Source organism: Lycorma delicatula, chromosome 7 (assembly GCF_047948215.1).
Source record: "Lycorma delicatula isolate Av1 chromosome 7, ASM4794821v1, whole genome shotgun sequence".
NCBI classification, from domain to species: Eukaryota; Metazoa; Arthropoda; class Insecta; order Hemiptera; family Fulgoridae; genus Lycorma; species Lycorma delicatula.
In genome coordinates, this window is record NC_134461.1 from 97032881 (window position 1) to 97056982 (window position 24102).

General features: G+C 26.9%; 1 protein-coding gene across 4 annotated transcripts in view; it reads right to left on the minus strand.

The window, feature by feature from the left end:
- Cip4 (formin-binding protein 1-like Cip4) overlaps positions 1-24102 on the minus strand; it is a 450065-nt gene that overhangs the window by 30893 nt on the left and 395070 nt on the right. For all 4 annotated transcript variants that reach the window (XR_012756958.1, XM_075370229.1, XM_075370231.1 and 1 more), the window contains exons 4-7: positions 15536-15683; positions 12721-12978; positions 9748-9933; positions 8817-9035 (exon numbers count right to left, since the gene is read on the minus strand). Coding sequence is in view for 3 of the 4 variants with exons in the window: in XM_075370229.1 (XP_075226344.1) it covers positions 8817-9035; positions 9748-9933; positions 12721-12978; positions 15536-15683 (811 nt within the window). In the remaining variant the exon portion in view is untranslated. The remainder of the gene's footprint in view (positions 1-8816; positions 9036-9747; positions 9934-12720; positions 12979-15535; positions 15684-24102) is intronic.

The window sequence follows — 24102 nt, forward strand, 5'->3', positions numbered from 1 at the left end:
ATAATTCCATTATTGCATAATAAAATAATGAAAATTGCATATAATTACGTATAATACGCAATTTTCAATTATTTTAGTATTTTTATTATGCAATAATGGAATTATTTCAATCAAGACTGAGGGAGCAGGATCTCACAAAAGTACTTTCATAAAAAATTAAGATAAGATATGTCTTATCTTTATATTCTGTATTATATGGTTTATTTAATAGAATTTAAATATACACACACACACACACACACACACACACACACACACACACACACACACACACACACAAAGTTTTTTTTTTTTTTTGGTAGTTGTATATAAAGTATATATATATGTAATGGAGTAATATCTTTTAAACTTGATTCAAATTTTTTTTTACTTTTGGACCATCACGAATAGTTTTCTTCTTGGGATTACCTACACGGTTAGAATAGTTTAAAACTATTTAATTCAATAGTATTCACCATACATATGTTTTTCTAGATGAAAAATTGTAATAACCTGAAATATGTAAACTAAAACTTAACGTCTTATTAACCAGGAATTAATAAATTACCATGACTATATCCACATAGTAATTGCAAAAGTTCCCCACCATTCTACTGATCAACAGTTGACAAAGTTAAAAATAGAAAATGCAGGTAATAATAATACTAATGCTGCATTATTTCAATTTCACTCTAATAAAAAAATTTTATTTTTGTAATAAAAAAAAGAAAAAATTATTAAATATCTGGATCTGTTTCAATATAAAACCAAAAATAATAATTCTAAAATATAACATTTTTTAATAATAATGTAAATAAAATATTGTGAAATTGAAAATAATGATTAATATCTTTTAACAGAAACTTATTGAACACAAATATTCCTAAATAATGACTTTAAAATCACTTGGCATCAAAATTCAAATCAGATTAGGAAACCAAGGGCTGGATTAACATTTTTAAAATCACTAATGAAACCCTGTTTTACTTTACCAAATAAGAGCAGATACTAAGAACATAACTTGATAATAATATACATCAATTATTCCTAAACATGGTTAGAATAAACAAAAACTGACAAGAAAAGTAGAACAGCTAAACCATCACTTGATTCATATTTTCTCAGATTTCTAAGGTGTAAGAAATTTTCATTTTCATAAAAAAAAAATCTATCGATTTCTGGCAACGAAAATATTATTTACATCAAATTTTAATAGAAAAATTTGTAGTCACATAATGAAAAAGATGTAAATATTACATAATACCATTAACTTATGAAGGGGTTAATATAATATAAATATATTTTTCATAAATCACCAGTAGTTGCAGTATAAGATTGTAGTACTGAAACAAGAAAACACATGACAAATAATAATAACAATAATAATAATAAAACATACATTATTTTACGAATGATTAGTTAGTGTATTAGTGATGTAATGCAACCAAAAGCAAAAGAAATAAGATGAAAGAAATAAAAATATTAAGAAATGAATGTACCCAAAAATACCAGAAATCAATACAAAGTTATTAGAAGATGATCAAATAAACAGATAAAGAGGTGAAAATAAATAAATATATAAATAATACTGCAAAACAAAACAAACAATAAGCATTTTGTTTTTCTTGTGATCCTGTGAACTATACTTACAGGAAAAAAATACGAAATGGATTCGTTTTTTCGCCACCAGTCACCAATATTAGAAGAAGGGGAAGTAGTAGTAAAGTATTACACATCGACAATTGAATTGAAACAAAAGAGAAAAACACAAAAAAATCAAAAATATAACCAAAAAAACTAAAAGAAATACATATCAATTTTTTTTTAAATACCACCAGTTAAGTACTTCAACACTAAAAAAATACCAACACCCTAAATATTTGAAAACCGCTTTTCTAACTCTACTTCCCAACACACATAAATAAAACAAAAATTAAAATTACTATTAATCCTACCTGCAAAGGAAACACAATCCTACATAAATAAATTACAGGTAAAAATGCATTACTAACTACTAAACAAAATGCAACAAATACTTTACTGCATAATTTTCAGTCTAATAAAAGAAGGCAATAAAATTAATGAGAAACATAAAAACTGAATTTTATTACTTCTACATAACAATACTCTGCAATATAATATTTACTTCTATAAGATAAAAGAGTAACAAATAGCGCAAAATAAATAACAAGAAAATTAAAAATAAAATATTTTTTTACTTTATCAATCATAAATTGGATTAGAAAAATCAGTAAAGTAAAATGGCCACTCTGCATAAAAATATATTTTAAAAAAACCACTAATAAATCTTTTGAGCTATAAAAAAAAAATGAATGTACTGAATACTAAGTACTAATTAAATCAATAAATAATAAGTTAATGTAATATGAAAATAATCTTAATTTATGTAACATAATTAAATTAATAAATCTATTATACAATTAAATATTCTTATATCAGAAGCTGAATTGAATTGAGTACAGAGCGTATTGAAAGAACTTCACAATGTTATTAAGACTAGTACACATTTGAATAACTGATCAAAATGTTATAAATAAAATCCAAATACTGCATAGCATCTAGACATATTGGAAGTTTTAAAACATGATCAATCTGCATTTTAATTCTCATTCTTACATTGTAGCAACTGTTTTGTGTATTTTGTATGTTAATTATTGAAAAGAAAAAAGTGAACAAAATAAAAAATTTGGGTATGAAGCCAAATATTCCTTATACATAGCGGTCACGTCAGTAGTCTTTCAAATGATCTGAAATTAAAAGTTGGACAGAGATTCAGAAACTTGAAATTATGACTCTTAAGTTTCAAATCATAAACAAATTATTTTATACATTAAAAATGATTGGAGATAAAATACAACACTGAACATCAAATTTATCAAAATTATTTCCCCACTGATCAGGTCAGCTGTGACACTGTTTTCTACCACTGGAGATTCCTAAATAAATTTGATATAAACATTCAAAATACCCAAACAAGAAATTTCTGAATTTGTTCTGAAGTAATAGGGGCAAACAACATAGTAATAAAAATGGTAATAGACTAATCACTTTAGAAACCAGATTAAACATACAGTATTTAGAAACATACGCACTTCAGGTTTTTTTTTACTTAGTATGCTCCCCTTCAAAATAAGATAACAAAGTAACAAATATTTTTATTTTTTTTTTTTATACTTTTAAAAGAAAAACGATCTTTAGTTACAATTTGTACAACCTATACACGATTTTTAGTAATATTTATACAATTTTCAAGTGTGTACTAGGCTTTAAATGTAATCTTTTACCCACAAAAACTCTTACCACCACTAGTTATTTTTTAAGGATTAACACTCAACCCATTGAAAGATATACCAACCATGACTAAACTTCTTTAGACTTTTAAAGACAAGATAGCTAATGTATTTTTTTTTTTATTCTCTAAGTAAAGATACAATCTTATTTATATCTTCTAACTTTTGACATGAATAAATTTTTATTTCTTAAAACAAAAAAAATAGTGGTTGCTCTTTATATTTAATGATCAAATTACAGTAAGTTTCTATCATAAAACAATTTTATGGAAAAATTCTTCAATTATAATTCTTGATTTCAGTTAATGATATTCCCAGCATTAGCTCAATAGATAAAAAGATCAGAAAGGGAAAATAATCAGAATGAAAAAACAAGCAAATTGCAAGTATAGGCTAACGAAATGGTTGGACACACTGATGAACACAAAGGGGACTCTTTTAAATCACTATCATGCAGGTTCAATGACACTTACAAGAAACTACATGCTGGCTACCTAACAACAAAGAAAAAATGACTATTTTATTGTTTAAATAACTTGGATCGTTCTACATTATTTGTACAATTATGGGTGTTTGGCTAAGGGCGACTGGTCTTTTAAACCAGCATATTAAAGATCTGGGTAGGCCACAAAAAAGTATACCCTCAGAATATGGAAAATGTGTAATTTTTTGTTGATGCTTATTGAATATGGTTACAGGTGGTCTATTGGACCAGTTTAAGTTTATCATGCCAGACAAGGCATGGTTTCATTTATTAGGATATGTACATGCCCTAAATAGCAGGTATTGGGCGTCAGAAAATCTGCACCCAATACACAAGGGACCCTTATATGACCATAACATAGGTGTGTGGTGTTCTGTGCTCGCCATGCTTGTTGTTGGTCCAATATTTTTCAACACCACAGTTAACACAGATGTATACCTGACCATTTTAGGTGACTGTGTAATAGCTGACAGAAGAATGTGAGTACTGCTTTTTCCAGCAGGATGGGATGACCTGTCACACATCTGAGTCACTTGCTCATTTTGATGAACTGTTTCCTATAAGCGAACAGTGAGTAGAGGTTTATGGCCGCCGTGGCCACCAGACTTGTTGACATGTAACCTTTATTTGAGAAGAATGATGAAAGGATGATTGTATCAAAACAATCCACACACAATCGAAGAACTGAAGGAGAATATCGGGACATGCATTAGCAGTATTACCCCAGCAGAATTGACACATGTACACCTGCCTTTGTAAAACCGTGCACATGTGTTTAGCTGTTATTGGTGATAATTTTCAACATTTACTTATTGTGAAGATTAGTACAGGTCATATTATTTCTTAATATCAATCTTAGGTTACTGTAGACAATGGTGGGGCTTCTTTTTCGTGGCCCATCCTGTATTTGTTAATATCATACATTACAAATATTTTAAAATAAGTACCACTTACAGAATATGTGTCAAAGTTTCATCACTTTGAAACAAATAATATCTGATGTTATAAACCTATCTATATTTATAAGTAAACAATGTAAACTTAATAAGTGATTAAAAATTTAAAAGACAGATAATAATGAACCCTATATAACTGTACTTCTTTTATTTAGCCTCCGGAACCACCAAGGTATTACTTCAGAGGATGAATGAGGATAATATGTATGAATGTAAATGAAGTGTAGTCTTATACAATCTCAATTCGACCATTCCTGAGATGTGTGGTTAATTGAAACCCAAACACCAAAGAACACCGGTATGCACGATCTAGTATTCAAATCCGAATAAAAGTAACTTCCTTTACTAGGATTTAATTATAAATATACTAGGATATAACTATACTATAACATATATATATAAACAATGAGATCATTTCCTGTTCCTATCAAATTGTGCCAAAATGTTGACTATAAATGATAACATAATTTTCAATTGCTAATTAGCACATCTTGATGTTATCTTTTAATTCCCTGACTGATGACAGGAGTAGTGAGTCAGGTTATTCTTCATAAGAGAAAACTTGTTCATATTTCTAGAAATATGGTTATTAGATGCTGTATCATCACACTGTTTTACGTAAAAAATTTTACATTTAAAGTTGGTAAATTAAGGAATTTACGTCCTAAGTAAATTCTTAATATATTTGACATTGAAATTTGAAACCCTTCTTAAATAACAATGCAAGTTTTATCATTATTTATGATGTTTACATGTTCATTAAATTAAATAATCCTGGAAAAACTGCACTAATTTTCAACTTGTGAATTATTAAGGGGGTTATCTATACATTAAATCTGATGCAATTTGAATCACCTTTATTTCTGAAATTATGTAACTGTTGTTTTTACACTGCAATTGTATCTGCAGATGTATTGGTTCTAATAAAAACATGAAAATTTTCTTTTATTTAGCATTTTAATGCAATCTAAATATAACTACATAATATTTAACTAGTTTAAGTATTCCTTTGTTTTTTATAAAGAATAATTTTGTGCAATGAGATTTGTTTTGAGTGGCTCATTCTTGTTTTTAGTTTAAATTATTAATTTTATAAGAAATTTCTATTTAACTGTAAACTTTGTGATTTCATTTCCTCTTCCCTTTAGTTTTTAAAATATTTTTTTTATAATTCACATCAACAAATTAAAATATTGTCATAGTTTAAAGGTTTTATTGTTTACATAAATTAGACAATTAATACAAGATTGTGTTGAAATGTTACAAAATTTTTGATACCAATTTCACCACGTTAAATCATATGTTTCATATATATTTATAAAATATTATCTATAGAATTTGGTATATACCTAAGACTAGGCCAATGATTAATGATTTTCTGTCATTTAAAAAAACAACTATAAAAAACATATTTATATAAAATGAAATGAAAAGCTGGTTTGCATTATCTTAAAAAAACAGCATATCTATAAAATAAATCTCTAAATTTATCTTACAATTAACAAGAACATACTTTTCTGTTGAAAAGCAAAATTAAACACACACAAAAAGGCAAAATACTAGCGTACTCTAATTCAACAACAAATTAATTTCTAATACAAGAATTAAGAAATTTTATAAAATAAGTAATTGTAGCCTGAGAAGTAACTATAATCTACTACGTTCTATATAAATCACTTTTTTTATCTATTTCTTTGTTAACTTAAGAAATTCTAAAGATAATTTCATTTGTTCAAATAAATATAAACAATTCATTAAATTATATAATGTTCATTATAACGTTGATAAAAAAGTGATGTTGGATAGATAAACAAGGGGTTCAGTATGGAGAAGTGAAATTTAACTCTAAATTTTAATTTGCATAATTTTAAACTGTGAACTGAACCTAAAAATACCGATTTAGATTTTTATGGGTAAAAACTGCACTTTTAGAAGCAATTATAAAAAATTTAATAATGAAAATGAATAACAGTAAAATAAACATCCACACTGACCTGAAAATCAATACTTACATATTAAATAAAAATACAAAGCAATTAAATTAAAAAAAAAAAAAACAGAAGTTAAATCTTAATTTTTTTTTTTTAATCTTTGTTATAATGCAGTCAATTTGTTACTTTACTAATATTTTAGTAAATACATTAAAAGTAAGAAGAAAAAAGAAAAGGAATAAGGAAATAAAGCAAAATAAAGAACAACAATAAAAGAAAGAATGCAAAGAAAAGATCAAATTGACCAAAAGCAACCATATTAACAAATCTATGATAAAATCTGCATTAATAAAATATCAACTTATTAAAAACAGCTAATAAAACTGGCACCGGTCCATAAATGTTATTGTCAAGAAAAAAAAATTTGATCAGCAACCAACTCATAACCTTGATTTTAATTCTTAGAATAAAATGAATTAACTTAATAAAAAAAATTATGGAATATTATGAAAAGGGAAATTTTCAGCTTTTTACTTTTTATTAATAGTGTAATCAGCATTTATATTGGTTCTGCTGTAGTGAAAAAAACAGGAAATACAAATTTCAGGGCAGATTTCAGTAAAGAAAGGTTAACTGAATTAAGAAGGAACTTAGTAAATATTATCAAATAGCTTTCTTTATAAATAACCAGTAAATGAAAAACAGTTTAAGACAACCACAGATTGAAAATGTCACATTAATTTCAACTTTTCTATGACATCACAAGATCTTGAAATTAATGTTGACTGATCTAGTTCACTTTTCCAAAATTTTGTAATGTTACAGCTGTTTCTGTGCTAACTTATGGTTTAAAATTTTTTATTGAGAAATAAGAATATATTTAAAAATAAAGTATCTGAGGTAAAGATTATAGAAAAGTGAAATGTTAATGAAATCTTGAGATAAGGAAAAATTATTATGTCATTTATAAAAGATTGGTATAGCAGTCCAAGAACCATTTCAGAAATGATAGCAAGACTGGAACAGCCCTTACAAGAAAACATAAAACAGTTATGTTCCTTATATTCTAAAATCAGTAAATAGAAAAAAACATATGCACTAAAAAAAAAAAAAGAAGAAATGATTTAGCAATCCCAAAATGGGCAATGCTTAATTCTAATGATAGAGTAATATAAGGAGAAACTTGTATAACTATAAATAAGGATCCATATTTAGAATAGATGAACCTATTAAGAAGAAAATGATGTATAAATAAAAATAAAAAATAAAGATAGCAATTTCCTATTAATATAACTGATAAAGAAAAGATTACGATAATTGTTTGATTCTAATCTGATCATAATAACAAAAATAATAGGAACAGATTTAAATTTTTGTATCATATGTGAACAGAGTAAAATAAAACATAAAATAATCTTTTTTTAACTCGGATAATTAATCTATAACATTTATAAGTTCAAGTAATGAGAGGCATCAAATGTAAACCAACTACAAAAAATACTGTGTAGTTCAGTCCAGTATAAATATAGGGATATCCCAGTGCCAAACTGGAAAAAAATTTTTAAACATAATATTAAAATAGTACAAATATCAGACATTACCATAAAAGCATCTTTAATAATTTCAAATAAACTACAACCCAAAAATACACTCCCAACTTTTTCCCACTGCAAAAGAAAGAACCTCTGCAAAAGCTTTTATGATAAGCAATTACATATAAATATGTACCCAAACAAGAAATTTATATTACCAAAAAATAAAAAAAAACATTAATGTTCGGTCTTTCAAAAGTTATATAAATAATAAAACTAACAACTTTAAAATTATGATGTTAAAATGTAAGTGTGAATAAATAGTTCATTGTACCTACAATGGTTATGTTCAAAATTAAAGTACATATAAAAATAAACAAAAAAAAGCCAATCTGTAAAACAAGAAACAAAATAAAATAATAACTCAAACATCATTTATATATATAATTTAAGCATATGTATGTAATATATATTTATACAACATAAATAAATATATATTGTTTAAATTATAATAATTCAATATAATGGAAAAAACATTTGATAAAATATATATATAACTTTATTTCACAGAAATATAAATATACTCAATATATCAACAGGTAAAAAAAAAATGAGAGACATACCTTATTGGAGCTAAAAATTCCAAAGAGTCCAACACGTTTTTTTAATTTATTAGCTGACATTGTACCTTTAACAGTCATTGGTTCTGGCCTAAAACTTACACTACTAATAGGCAATGGCATTGTGCCTGAATCACCACCTCTTCCATTTAAATCCTCAAATGGAATATCTCCAGGTGGCTGAAAGCCTGATTTATATCGCTCTATCACTAATAATGTATCCTGAAAACAATTTTAACATTATACCAACATAGCAGCGTAAAAAACATAGACATTAATAAATTAAAACATTTTTAAAATATAAAGTGCAATACTTTTATTGACCAATAAAATCCCAATTATAGACTCCACTATTACAAGTGATTTTTAACAAATTACATCATAAATGTTATTTACAAATTATATAATCAAAAAAAATACATAAACTAATCTTGTGATGGAAAAAATAATGTAACCTAAAGTGAGGTAGTCAAATAAATCTAAACTTTATTTTTATAAGATACAGAATGAAGATCTAAACCATACTATTTTTCAGGTAGTTTACAAGATAAATATGATTCATTTATACGACTTGACTGTAAAAAAAAACTTTTTCTCAGGCAAGTTTAATAAGCATTAATACATAAAAAATTTAAATCTTGTCAGGAAGGCAATAGTATTTAATGTATAAATAGTAATTTTCCATCATGAAATAGTTAATACTAAACAGTTTTAAATGCAGTAACCAAATGCACAATTATTGCCAAAAATAAACTTAAAAATTGTAAATTACTTTTTAGCAATGTAACTTATGAATTGTCAGAATAGAATGATATACAATGATACTAACATAAACAAGTTAAAAGCATTTAAAAAGGAAAACACTTTATTTCGGTAAACCAACATAAAAGCAATAGTACTACACCCATAAAAAAGGCAATACCCACATACTTACCTCTTTCTCATTAATTTTCTGAGCTGCATTTACAATTCCATCTAGGCACTTATTAATAATTGGAAATACTTTTTTCTCTACTTCAACAGAATGTATCATGAAATTTTTAATATCTTTTATTCTTTTCTCATCTAACTCTTGAAGATGTCTGAAAACTTCTGGAAGTAATATGTGGTAATGCTGATTCTGTAAAAATTAAAACTTAGTTTTTAAAAAATGAATTTGTAACAAACAAAGAAAAAAATTACATAAAGATACATGAGTAGTATACAAACAAAATGTTAAATAAAAATAATCAGTGTTTGGGCAGATCATCTTCAAACATTAGTAGAATATGAAAAATAATCTTGTCATCGCAATTTACAACAAATAAAGAATACACAGGGAATTTATAGATATTTTTGAAGTTATATTTAATGACTTTCCTAAAGATTTTATTGACTGTAAGATTTAAAGAGAAATTCAGTACTTTGGAGATCTGAAAATTACTGATGCAAATACGAGTAGAAAATTAATTTTTTAACAAATTTCTGATTTGTCAGAAAAAAAACAATATTATGATTTTAATGAGCAATATAAACATGTAAATAAATAGTATTTAGTGATTTTGGATAGGTGGAAAACTGTATCTCTTTAAAACCTGATATTACTCAACCCTCAGCATGCATAAAAACTAGTACCTTAAAAACAAAAGGATATGAAGTAAGGAGACATCACTGACTGAAAAGCAAAGTTCAACAAAATGATCCTTGTAGACCACCGAAGTTAAATAATAATGAATATAGTTCCCATTTGATCAGATAACTCTGTACTGTTACAATATTGTCCCCAATAGTTATAAACTTTTTATTTTTATTTAGAAAATGTACCTTCACTGGTACCTTCTAGCAGCCAGAAGCATAGTTAGTTGTTTATTAATTGGGAATCTCGGGAAGAGAGGGGGCATTAAACATCTGTGTCTGTTCAACAGTTCAATAACTCAAGGATTCTTTTTTCTACCTAATGGTGACACAAAAAGCCATATTATTAACAGCTGTGATGCCTATTACATAAAACCTTACAAATGCCTATTGGCTATTGTCTTTATAAAATTTTGTCTGATCTACGAATACTTCACGATTTACTTAACAGAACATGCAAACTACCCAGTTTGCAACTCTGAAAATACAGTATTGCATACAAACAGTGTAGAACACTATGATGAAAAAATACAATTAAGTATAAATAAACAATACAATTAAGTACTAAAAAATAATAATAATAATAATAAAAATAATAATGGAACCATAAATAAATTAATTTGTGACTTTTTATGACTTTCTGAACCACTGATCAAATTTAATGGTTTTAAAACTACCACAACCCTGTAAGCCAACATATTGAAATAATAATATAATTTAAGTCTTTTCCATTGCAGCCCTGTCACTTCTAAAAAGTCATTCCAAAAAAGCATCATGTTTTATTTAAATATGTCATATAATTATTTAATGTTACCAAATTTTAGAGGACAACTATTGCTGTGGAGATAACAAAAGCTGTGGTTATGACTGGAAGAAGAAAACTGGATGCTGTTATTTTCAGTGTTGAAAACATGCAGTTACACCAACCAATCTACATGTACCAACTATCCGAGAGTCAAAAATTGTACATTTCAGATGCACACAGTAGAGAATGTAAAGAAAGCTTAAAGAGACAGTTTCAGCATTAATATGATTAATGTTCAAAGGGGGTGGGTCTCAGGCTCTCCAGGAGAAGGGTGGTTACCTCAGTTACAAACTTGGTAGTTCTGGGTGTAACTCCAGTTTGGATGAAAGCTCTAACATCCAAGATGTCAGAAAAAGGCTTAACAGGCTGCAAAGATGCCTTCCTATCAAGGTAGCTAGGCATATAGAACTGTATCTGGAGAAGTGGTATTTGTAATTGGTAGAATTCCTTCATCAGACCTAATGTGTTAGAAAGGTGGCAGAATATGTGGTAGAAGGCTGAGATGAACGAAGAGGTTGATCCCATCGATAAAGCCTTGGCTAAATAAAAAACATGGTAAGCTCAATTTTGAGCAAACACAGTTCCTTACCGTACATGGATGTTTTTTGAGGATGTTTCCACTCAATAAGGAGAAGAGATTAGTGGACACATGCAAAGTACTGTGTCGAGGTATACAATGCAGAAAACACGCTATTTTTTATCTTAAAATATAAATAACCGAAGTCACTTAGATATACATTACATATTACACTAGTATCAAAAGACAACTATGGGAATTGTGTAATATATTTAAGGTTGGTCTGGTCCCCATGTATTCTGAGTAGGGGGAGGGGTTTGAGTCAGTGTGAGTCTAGTATTACCCACTAATTCAGGTTAGTAGTATCTGTTGGCGATTTCCCCTCCTCCAACATGAGAAAAAAGTGTGTGTCATCTGAGTACAGGAACAAGCATGAATGCAGAATGCAGGGCAAAGTTGGATTCATACTGTGCAAGTCAGTATAGTGCTGAAAAATCCTGGCAGTACCAACTTACTTTGAAAAATTTAGTGATGCAGTGGTACTTAGCCACTTGAATAAAAATCAGTGGTAGTATTTTGGTTGCTAATAATTGAATTAAATAAAATTGTTTAATGTATAAATTAATGTGGTAAGTTATCAAAAAAGTAAAAGTAAGTTTAATAATGAATGTATTTATAATACTGAATTTAATTAATTAATGAAGGGCTACAATACACTTCAAAAGGTAGTATTTTTCTCAATGCTCAATTAGTAAAACTTGAGACAAGGCAATAATAGAAAGACACTAATTACATACAGATTAATCATAGAACTAAATAAAAAAAACAACTATACACCAAGTAATTTATATAAAAGAGTTATAAAGAAGTAGAAATATAATCTTGAGTAATATAATCTACTCTTATCACATAAAATAAATAAATAATTATTTTTTCCCAATCACCCTTGAGTGAAAATGACAAATACAAACCTGGAGTTCATTTGTTCTTTGTAATTGGTTTGCATATTCATTTTTTGTTTCTTCACACAGTTGTGATTTGAGTGTCATATTCATTCTTTGTTTTTCGACTTCAGCCCTTGAAAGGTTCATATCCGCATCAACTTTCTGGAAGTTTTCTAATGCACGCTCTGCTTCTCTTGATGCCTTTTCATAATTCTTACGAGCACGATCTAATGTACTAATTTGATTATTTAATGATGTCATCATCCGTGACCCTTCTTGTAAATGCTGAAAAAAATATAAAATATGAAGTTAACTAAAAAAAAGAAATAAAAAGTTAATTTACATAAGATGAAAAATACAGTTTGTTTAACAATATATTCATGATTTATTTAACTCTTTTGCACCAGATGCACTACTATGAGCAAAAAAATAAACAAAAATTTATGTCCATATCAATTGAATCCCAAATAGCAGGTGAACATTATGATAAGGATTATGTTTTTATTAACAACAAATAAGAACTGATAATATGAAGAACACTATTACCAGGCAATTATGGCAGTATTTGATACTAATCTTGTGAAAGATAAATAACTAAAAAATGATTTACAGTCTTCCTCAAGTAAATACTGTACTTTTAATAAATAATTTATGATTCTTATGAAAACTCTTCAAAGAATACCAAAACTAAATAAACTAGATTAATATATTATTTAATATTAGTATTTGTTATCCAAATGCATATAGATTTAAAAAAATACAATAAAAAACTTTGTCCTGAAAATCAAATAAAAAATCTATTACCAATAACAAAATGGGATATTCAGTAAGTGAAGACACATAGGACAAAAAATATTTTAAACAATTTATTCTAAGAACATCTTATGAAATCTTTTACATACATAAGTTAGTTACTTTTAAATATAATTCCATGACTCTCAATACATTTGCAGAAGCTGCAAAAACCTTTCTGACATTTGCGTCACAAACAACTCCACCTTATCCACTTAGCCAGCTCAGTGCTTCACCTAGTCTTATCATTATCAGTTTTCTTCCATGCACTTTGCGTATTCAATTTCTCAAAGATAAAAATTGGCACCAATGTGAGATCAGTGCTTAGAAAAGAACAATAAACATTTTGCAGTATAAATCTGCATGCAACAAAGCTGTAAACAGGTTACAGCACAACCAACAGGCTCCTATCATCACTGTTTTTATTACTAACAAAATTTTATTTTTTTAATCTCACAGAAGTAGCAGTATTTAATGTGCCCCCTTGAGGGAGGAAGTCAACAATCAGAGGACCAATCTTACCATAAATGACAGTTACTATTATTTTCCCTCGTTTAGCAACAAAATTCTGATTTTTTTTTTCTAATCTTACATAAGCAACATTAGAAAATCCTTACTTCATATAAATGATGCTGTGCATAAAATCACTAAATTAGTTCATAAAGACATGATTGTATTATAATCAGTAAAATTTTCTTGCCATTATAAACATTTTGGCATGTAACAGTAACTTTTGATAGACTAATCTTTCTATCATTTTCCTGAAAAAATCATTTACCAAGTAGTGTTACCAAACTGACTGATCATTAAACACCGGTTAAGAGAATTTTAACTTTTTTTTTAAAACTACAATGACAATACAGTTTTTTCCTATTCCTCTCTTCATCAATGAGCAAACTTCTCGCTGCATGATTAAATTTTGTCACATTTTAACTAATCATCAAATATTATCCATGAATGCGAACAGTTAGCAATGAATTTCAGTTGCATCTTCTCTTTATATAAAAAAAAAACTCTTGCACAGAACTGCACAAGAAGACTGACTTTTAGTTTTTGACCACTCACTATTTCGCAGTCAGTAACCCACTGATTTTCAGAGTATAACACATTACAATTGTTCGATAAATCTGACCCTATACACAAGCATCAAGTTTTCAACTCGCTCACCAGTGTGACTTGCTGCATAAGTGTGTGTGAAAAATACACCACTGCACAGTCAACATAATCCCAAATTGAGGTTAAACCTTAAACTGGGGTTAACCTTAAATTGAGCATAACTAAAGAAAAACTCAACCAATCTTCAAAATCTCACATACGCAACTTTAGATACAGTAATAAAGCATATCTAAATTTCAGTGAAACTGATCTAGTAGTTCTGCAAATTTTTGAGCTATAAATTTTATACACATAAAAATAAGAAATACATTTTAAGTAAACAGTATTTTTATACTTCTCATATTTCAAAATGTAAAAAAATTCATTTTCACCACCAATCCCATTGTGCGACCAAAAGTAATAGCATTCAGTAATAATTTCCTTCAAAAAGTCACTAAAAAAAATAAACAAGTAAACATTTCGCCTGACACAGCTAAGAATCAACATCAAAGCGAAAAGCGAGATTCTTAGTATAAAATGCCCATATATCCGTAAAAAAAAAAACAAAAATAGTTTCCTGCCCTGCCATAATATTTTCTTCTGACATCCCTCACAGCAATTATGCATATGCTATGAATTATAATTAATGCAGCATAAAGACAACTGCTGAGTAAGCAAATGTAAATGTGATATGTTTTTATAATATTATATTGTTTTAAAGCAAGAATAATATATTTTTATGCAACTCTAATATTTTAATGAATAAAATAATAAAAAAATAACAGATCAAATCAGGAACTTCATAAATGTGCAAAATCAATTTAATAGAACAAGCAGAAACAGATCTAATGAACTTAACTAACTTTGCCCCCACTACAAAACTAATTATATCGCCCCCACTACAAAAATAATTACATCTTTTAAAACTTATATTATAAAAATAATAATAAAATACCTTTTTCCGTTCATCCTTAAGATCTTTTACTAATACTGCGACAGCCCTTATTACATCCGACTGAAGATTTTCAGCTATCACTTCATGCTGACCAGCTAAATCATTGACTTCTATCATTACCTGTTTAAATGCTCTACATGGACTGTACCTGAAAAAAAAAGAAAAGAACATTGATATAAATTAATAATAAAATAAAAACATGAACATTTTTCACTACTATTACGAGAGATTATTTTGAAAGTAGATATAGATATGTTACAATTAAAATGATAACACAATAACTGAATTAAAATTAATCCATTAACTGAGCCAATATTTAACCATTTATTATATTATTTTTAATTCTTTCTTATTTTTAATATTTCTACACAGTCAATGTTACCAAAACAAGTAACTCTTAGGAGAATTATCTACGTAAATTTCAATCTATATTTGACCCACAGTACCCTCATTTGAAACAATACAATCTGCGTTTCTGACTAAAGGAAAAATACATGCTGTCAAGGACCAAATTTTGTTGATGTATAAGGCATATTGACAATTGTTTTAATTCACTAAATTTTTATTTAAATTTAAATACTATCTCAAATACATCAATAAAAATGAGGTTTTGATTCTCTTAATCTTTTACTTAACCTTTTTTTTACTTAAAGGACTACATAAATTTTCACCTTAAAATAATACTAAGCTACAAGAAAGGAAAGAAAAAACTGTAATTTACTTTTATTATGCAGTACTTTAAATAACTACATAAATACATATGAACATCTTTTTTAACTCGAAAACTTATTCTATTTGAAAACACATTTATAAAGGAAAAACACAACTCTTAACGTATTATTAACAGTAATTAGTTTTAAAAAAAATTGATATTCATAAAATCTGTATATTTCTAATAATTGTACACCAGAAAAAATTCAGATCAGCAAAACTTAAAAATATAAATTTTCTTATATACAGATTACTTTTAAAAATGTAAAATAATTTAAAAAAAAAAAAAAACAAATTACAAAATGACAAAAAAATACGAGGTAATACTAGTATTAAGTTCTAGAGTGTAATCTCACCATTGTGCATCAACCACATAGTAGAATACACATTTTTATAAAGGGGTTTTTAAACAAGTGGTGCAGTGAAGTGAATAAATGTTTAAGCTAGGGTAAAAGACTAAAGCTGAGGCAAGAGGGTGAAACCCTTATATGGTACCATACAATATTCAATATATTAAAAAAGTACGCCAGTGAAATAAAAAAAAACAGAATAATTATAATAATATTATAATTATTTTGTTCAATAAAAGTTCAATTTATGAATGCAATTAATCTATTAATTTGATTATAAATGATGAGCAAAATAAAACGTTCACATTTATATAAATTTATACATTTTTCAACTTGTAGAAAAAATCGTCGAACCTGTAACTATTTATTATTAAAACAAATCACCAGTAACAATGATTAAACATGGGAGTTACAACTAATTAAATATAAGCTTTTCAAATGGTTATTACATCTTGTCAATATTATGCTTCTCTATAAATTTTAGATATAGAGTTTTTCCTAAATGCTGGTTATCATATTCTCAATTTTGCAATCAGCAATTAAATATTGGCCTTAGTTAATGCCAAGAAGATACATTGGATCAACAGTTACAGGATATTACCTTGATCTTTCTATCCTAAGAAGAATAGAATAAGGTAATGATCAATGAATTAGTGAAATAGAATTAAAATATTTTTCTCCTTTGTAAATAATAATTCAGGAGAAAAAACTAAATTGTACAGAAATTTTAATCGAATAAATAGTTTCTTCTAAACTAAAACAGTTTTACCAGCCCAATTTTATTTTTACCATACAACTCTCTGTGCAAGGTTTTCAAGTGATTTTTTTCCAATCTTCTAGTTTACCAGACAGCAGTTATAAAACTAAATAATATTTATTTATATTAAGTGTGTCTACACTCACTTCAATCGCAAGGCTTTTTGTGCAGCTACCAAGTAAAACACAAGTCCTATTATAAGTCGACAGGCAGCACACCTACCGGATGACACTGAGGATATGAGGTTCTACAGATCCTATCATCTTCAATATTGACAAAGAAGGAATTAGAGCTACACTCACAGAACCCAAAATGGGGAAAAGGTTCAAATATAAGGAAAACAGATTATCTGTGAAATGAATGATCAGGGAAACTGCAGAATGAAAAAAATAACCTCCTGGCTGTAATTCCTCATAAAATCAGGGATTTATACCAAAATACTAACAGAGAATTATAGATTGATGATTCTTCTGGTATGTTGATCAGCAGCAATATGCTCAGAGAAAATGCTTTCCCTCCAGAAATTAATGATCTTTTCTTTCTTTTTCTGTTTACCTTCCGGAACCACCATAAGGTATTACTTCAGAGAATGAATGAGGATGATATGTATGAATATAAATGAAGTGTAGTCTTGTACAGTCTCAAGTTTGTCCATTCCTGAGATGTGTGATTAATTGAAACCCAACCACCAAAGAACACCGGTATCCATGATCTAGTATTCACATCTGTATAAAAGTAACTGCCTTTATTAGGATTTGAACTTAAGAACACTCGACTTTGAAGACAGCTGATTTACAATGACGAGTTTACCACTAGACCAATCAGGTGAGTTAAAATTAATGACCCACCAAAAAATAAGTACAAGTTTCTAATCTACTATAATTATGTGAAATATGTACATTTCCAACTTGACTGAACTATAAACCATTTAACCAGAATTCCTACAGTTATTTGAGAATTATTGTATTTTTATAACAGTCTCATTAGTTAATTTTTTATTTAGTATGAACTTCAAATATATAAACATGACTCTGATTGCGTTAAATACAAAATTCTGAGTTAAGTAAAAAAAGGAATAGAATTTACAATACAAAATGGTATTTCAACAGCAACAGAAATATTTTTTAAAACTAAGAAACAAAAATTATGAATTTTAAACGTTTTTAGCAGACAACAGATAAACTTTTCCATCTTATTTTGTTAAGCTCATTGTAATTTTTTCTTTTATTAGAAATGAAATATTAGATTTATAAGTAAATGAATAGCATAATGTAGATAACACCTTATAACAAAAAAAAAATAGAAAAATAATTAGTATGCTAGTATTTTAGTTGTGATAGGTGACCAAAATTTCTTTTATTAGTAAATCATGTAAAATAAAGAAAGATCTGTGACTATTGTAGAGTAGTTAGTTTTGTGGACCATTACAAAAAAAATTTTACATACCATAAAAAAAATCATTAGATATAGTTATTTTATATTACTTTGCACCTATATATGTGCTTAATTTTAGATATTTTTGAGGAACACATCATTCTCACGTTTTAAATATGAATTTAGGCACTATTTGTGGTAGACTACTACATCGTAACCCTCATGAATAGCAAGAGATTAGTGTAATTAGAATACTAAGCCTCTTTCAGAAACCCTTATTTCAGATGTTCTACATGGCTGGCTCTAACAATGTCTGTGATAATAGAAACATTTTCACATTTACAACAAAAAATATCTTTTATTATAAATAATATTTTTTTATTGTTTAAAATAGAATCTAATCATAAACATTATGATACTTTAAATTCCTCTTAAAATGGCTGTTAATTCAACACTGCTTTATACATAAATATGAAGAAACATGAAAAATAAGTATGAAGTTAATAATAAATAATCATTAATTATAGGTGTAAAATTTTTTAAAAATTAAGATTATTAAAACTAATTTTTATAAATAAATAATATCAAAAAAATTTATGTAAAAGATTGAAAACAGTGATAGACAAAATTCAAATTTTTAAATTCAGTTTAATTACATATCAAATGCTTCAAATTTCTAAAATGGGGATATTTTTCTTCAAATATTAAACTAACAAACCATACTAGAAAAAATGTCAGGAACCTGGAAATTCAAAGGAATTTTAAAATACCAATGCTGTCAAATCTTTAGCAGGCAAGAATTATTTTGTTTAAGATAAAAAACAAATATGCTTAATGAATTCCTTGGGTGAAAAAAAAACCAGTAAAATTGAGCAATCTCAAAGTTAAATATTTACCCTCTTTTCAAGTTATTTTGCTTTAGAAAAATGTAGTCTATCCTTTAATATTTTTTTCTACAAAAATATCCAAAAAAAAACAATAAATAAAGAAATAATCAAATATTTTGTCCCACCCAATAATATTCATTCTGGTAATAGACCTACACCCAATTGTAACTAACCTACAATGGTTTTTTTTTAATTTGCTAAGAAATTAATTTTGTTATATTTCAAAAATACCAAGCCTGACTAGATTTTTGAAAAATATGGCATTACCATTACAGCCAAAACTTTACCGCTTGTCTGATGCATATGTAATGTAATTCTCCACTGAGGTCACTAATTCAGCTCATTTATGTGAGGAAATGGTGATTTTCTTGTTCCAACCTGAATTTTCTGGCTTCAAATATCAATCATACTTGACAGTTTCACTCCCTAAAAAATTCATCTCTTACTCCACTGTAACTGGGGATCAGTTTTGAATTACTAAGAAAATTAAAAAATAAAATATATTATATGTCCTTATTTTAAATCAGTCTGTGGAATTATTATATGCTGAAGATTATTTAAAAAAAATTAATTATACATCTTTCCCACTGAATGAAAAAAGAGAATTCTAAACTCTTTAAAAAAAAATAAAACCACTATATCATCATAATGAACACTAAGTAGATTTTTTTATAATAAAAAAAACTATTAATGTTTTAACTATGTTAACCAAATCTTCATGAAATTAGAATTAATTATTTTTATTATTGCTATATAAAAAAAATAGATTACATAATGATTTTATTTCACTGATAGTATAACTCAATCTGTAAGAAAACACTGGATCGTTGCCAACCAGAGTGCAAATTAATAGAGGGAGAATTCCCTCATGCATAACACTGAATTAAATTTATAGAAAAAAAATTCTTTATCCTAGCATGAAAATGAACAACCCAAGCTTTCAACAATAAATTATAACAACTTTAGAAATGTCATACAAAAAAAAGAACCCTCCAGACAAAACATATATTTTGGACAACCAAAATAGAAAATAAATAAAAAACATGCAGAATATATAAATATATATATTTCACTGAAAGATGCAACAAATACAACAAATGACTTTGATTTCTTAACTAATTCAAAGATTTGTTGATAAATAATAACAACCAATACATTAAAAGGAAAATGCTATATGAAAGATGGTACTATATAATTGGTTCCACATTCTGAAATATACCTTAAAATTTGGCAACAATTTTGTTTGAGTAATTATTTATTTGACAATTTGACTCTGCATTCTCTTTTACACTTCTATTTTAATGTTTTAACCGCAACATAACTATCTGCTTTATTTATACCAATATTTTTCTTCCTCTACAATTTTTACCATTTATATCACTTTACTTATCCTTCCATTGCAAAAATTAACTAAATTATGATGTCTTAATATAGAGTCCACCAACCTAGTTCTTCTTTTTTAAAAATTCTGTCACAAATTTTTCATATTGATTAACTTGTGTAATTTTCAACATCCTCGTGTAACTGTAATGTATGTAAATGTGATGTACATCACATTTCAAAGACCTTCTTTCTTCTTTTCTACCTTTCCTATTGTACATGTTTCGCTAACATATGGGATTTTTTCATATAAACATTTTAAAGGATCAACACAAGGAATTATCTTTCTAATTCTGAGGTCTGGATCGGACACTAGTAGAGGACTTCTTTTCTGCAAGAAAGCTCTCATTGTTTGCACCATTCTTCTTTTGACATCTTCCTTACTTTATCCACCATTTTTAATTATAGACCATAAATAACAAAACTCTTCAAATTCTGGTGTAATATAATATTCTATCATAATATCTAATTTCTTATTATTCACCTATCTGTTACACAGTACCAACAGCATGAATCAAAATTAGAAAATAAAAATATATAATTTTTGTTTGTTATAAATGTATTGCTTAAGTGATTGAGTTTACTCCACTTAAATTATAAAAAAAAAATCATAAAACATCTGTTCATATAAATAAAGTGTGTAAGTAAGGGAACAAGCTAAAAACTTTTATGACATTTGTTACAATTATAGAAATATTTAATAAAAATATTAAATAAAAAAGATAGGATAAGCAATACTTTCAATACCTATACAATGATATACATAAACTAAAATCAATAATTCCTAGATAGAAAAAATTACATTAAAAATACTTTTTTTAAAAGACAAAAAACTGATCATGGTCATAAAACATTGACTAAAGCAAAATTCTATATTCTTTATTCTTCTTTTTTTATAGCATGCATCATTAATTTCAGTAACTTTTCTACAGTTTTAACAACCAGCTCCATTATTAATATGTTATAAACTAACTACTCAAACAGGGGCGAGTAGGTAGATAATCATCTTTCTGTTATTTCCTTTCTCACCACTATGTAATGTAACAAAACATTTGCTGTAACACACACACACACACACACACACACACACACACACACACACACACACACACACACACACACACACACACACACACACACACACACACACACACACACACACACACACACACACACACACACACACACACACACACACACACACACACACACACACACACACACACACACACAAATATTGTTATTAAATTAGCAGTCACATTCATTTAAGCATGAAATAATGCAAATAACTATAGCAGATGGATATACTAACTAATATAGAAAATTTTACTTCCATAACAAGCTAATATTGAAGTAAAATTTGTCACAATATCTGAATAATATAATACAGATTAGATTACCACTCTTAAACCTGGTTATCAATATTACACTATGTCTAAGCTGGCAACACAGCCATAGTAAGCCAGGAAATGATGATTGCATTAAAATAATGAATACTTAAAGAATCTCCATTTTTTAATAACCAAATAAGTACAACATTAAAAAACTAAGTAATAAAAATGTAAAGTACCAATCCAGCTTCCTCTGCAAAGTTCATGACTCATCAGGATTGCACTGATAAATTTTCCAGTACTGGAATTTTAAAACACAAAAATAAGAATATTCACAATCACCAATCACTATTGCAGACTCAGTTTATAACTCATCCTTTCATATTAAAATTATTTTAATTTATTAATTCAATCATTATTAGAATAATAAATTATTTTAATAAATATAATTTTTTGGCTGGCTATATTTTATTTATTTTTACAAATTTATCTTTTTCTTGCCAAATGTTTTAAACTTTTAATCATGAATTAGATTTCGAGTGACTTATTTTGTTGTTGTTTGCCTATCGATATCTAAAAGCAAGGACCATTTTCTTGCAATTTCTGATTTTTATAATTTAGATTATAGTTTTCATAATAAAATAAAATGAAGGCCAAACATTAAGCTAAAACAAATTTTATATGTAAGGGCAGTTTTTTATTTCTCTCTTTTGGACCAGAACCAGAATCATGTTCACCCAAACCAGAAATCAAATAAATGTTTATTCTAATTTGAAAAATTTTCCAGTTCAATTGTCTATCCTGAGAAATGTTATTTAATTAATTTTTATAAAACCGTATGATAAACTACAAGTTCTATCCATTTTAATATCTCAATAATGACGTATACATCAAAAAATTTTACAAAACAAAAAACACTCTAATACATAAAAAAGAAAATTTATATAAAAAAAAGTTTATAAAAAACTAAATACTTTTAAAATAGACAGTCAGTCAATCTAAAAAAAATACAGATTAGCATACATTTTCAACTAAATAAATATTTAAAAAATATTCAATAACTATTTTTATTTATCAAGTGATTTTACCAAAAGATCAATATTTTAAAAAAATATTCAATAAATATTTTTATTTATCAAGTCTGATTTTACCAAAATGATCAATTATCAGTTCATCAACCTAGTTAAAACAACTGTAATCTTTTTTTATATAACACAGAGACAATCAAATATATCCAATTCAATCTGTAACATCTAATTCCACTCTTTAGATATTCAACTACAAACACTAACTATTTTACTGTATCTTTCTGAAATTTCTTATGAAGTTCTGAAATCCTTCTTATTAAACCTCTCTGCTTTATAAATTTATTCTGGTTATTATCTCAAACATAAAAAATAAAATTAAAATTAATGATACAATAATCCACACTGTTATGAACAAATACATATTTCAATGTCATTAACAAGGTCATGATGAAATAAGCTACAATTACTCAATATCCCAACAGTATTTCATGCAGTAAAAGAATATTCTTCATAACAGAATTACTATCATATACATTATTTTTACATACATATTCTTTTTTTTAAGCATTGGACTCTATTATTTTGAGTAAAAAAACAAAAGCAAATTTTCCATATAATATTACAACAAATTTAATGAGAAACTATATATGTTTCATTATTGGCTGATTAAAATCAACACACAAGAATATATAAATAAAAAATAACAAAAACAAAAATACGTAGTAGAAAAAATGTGAAGCATTAGATTA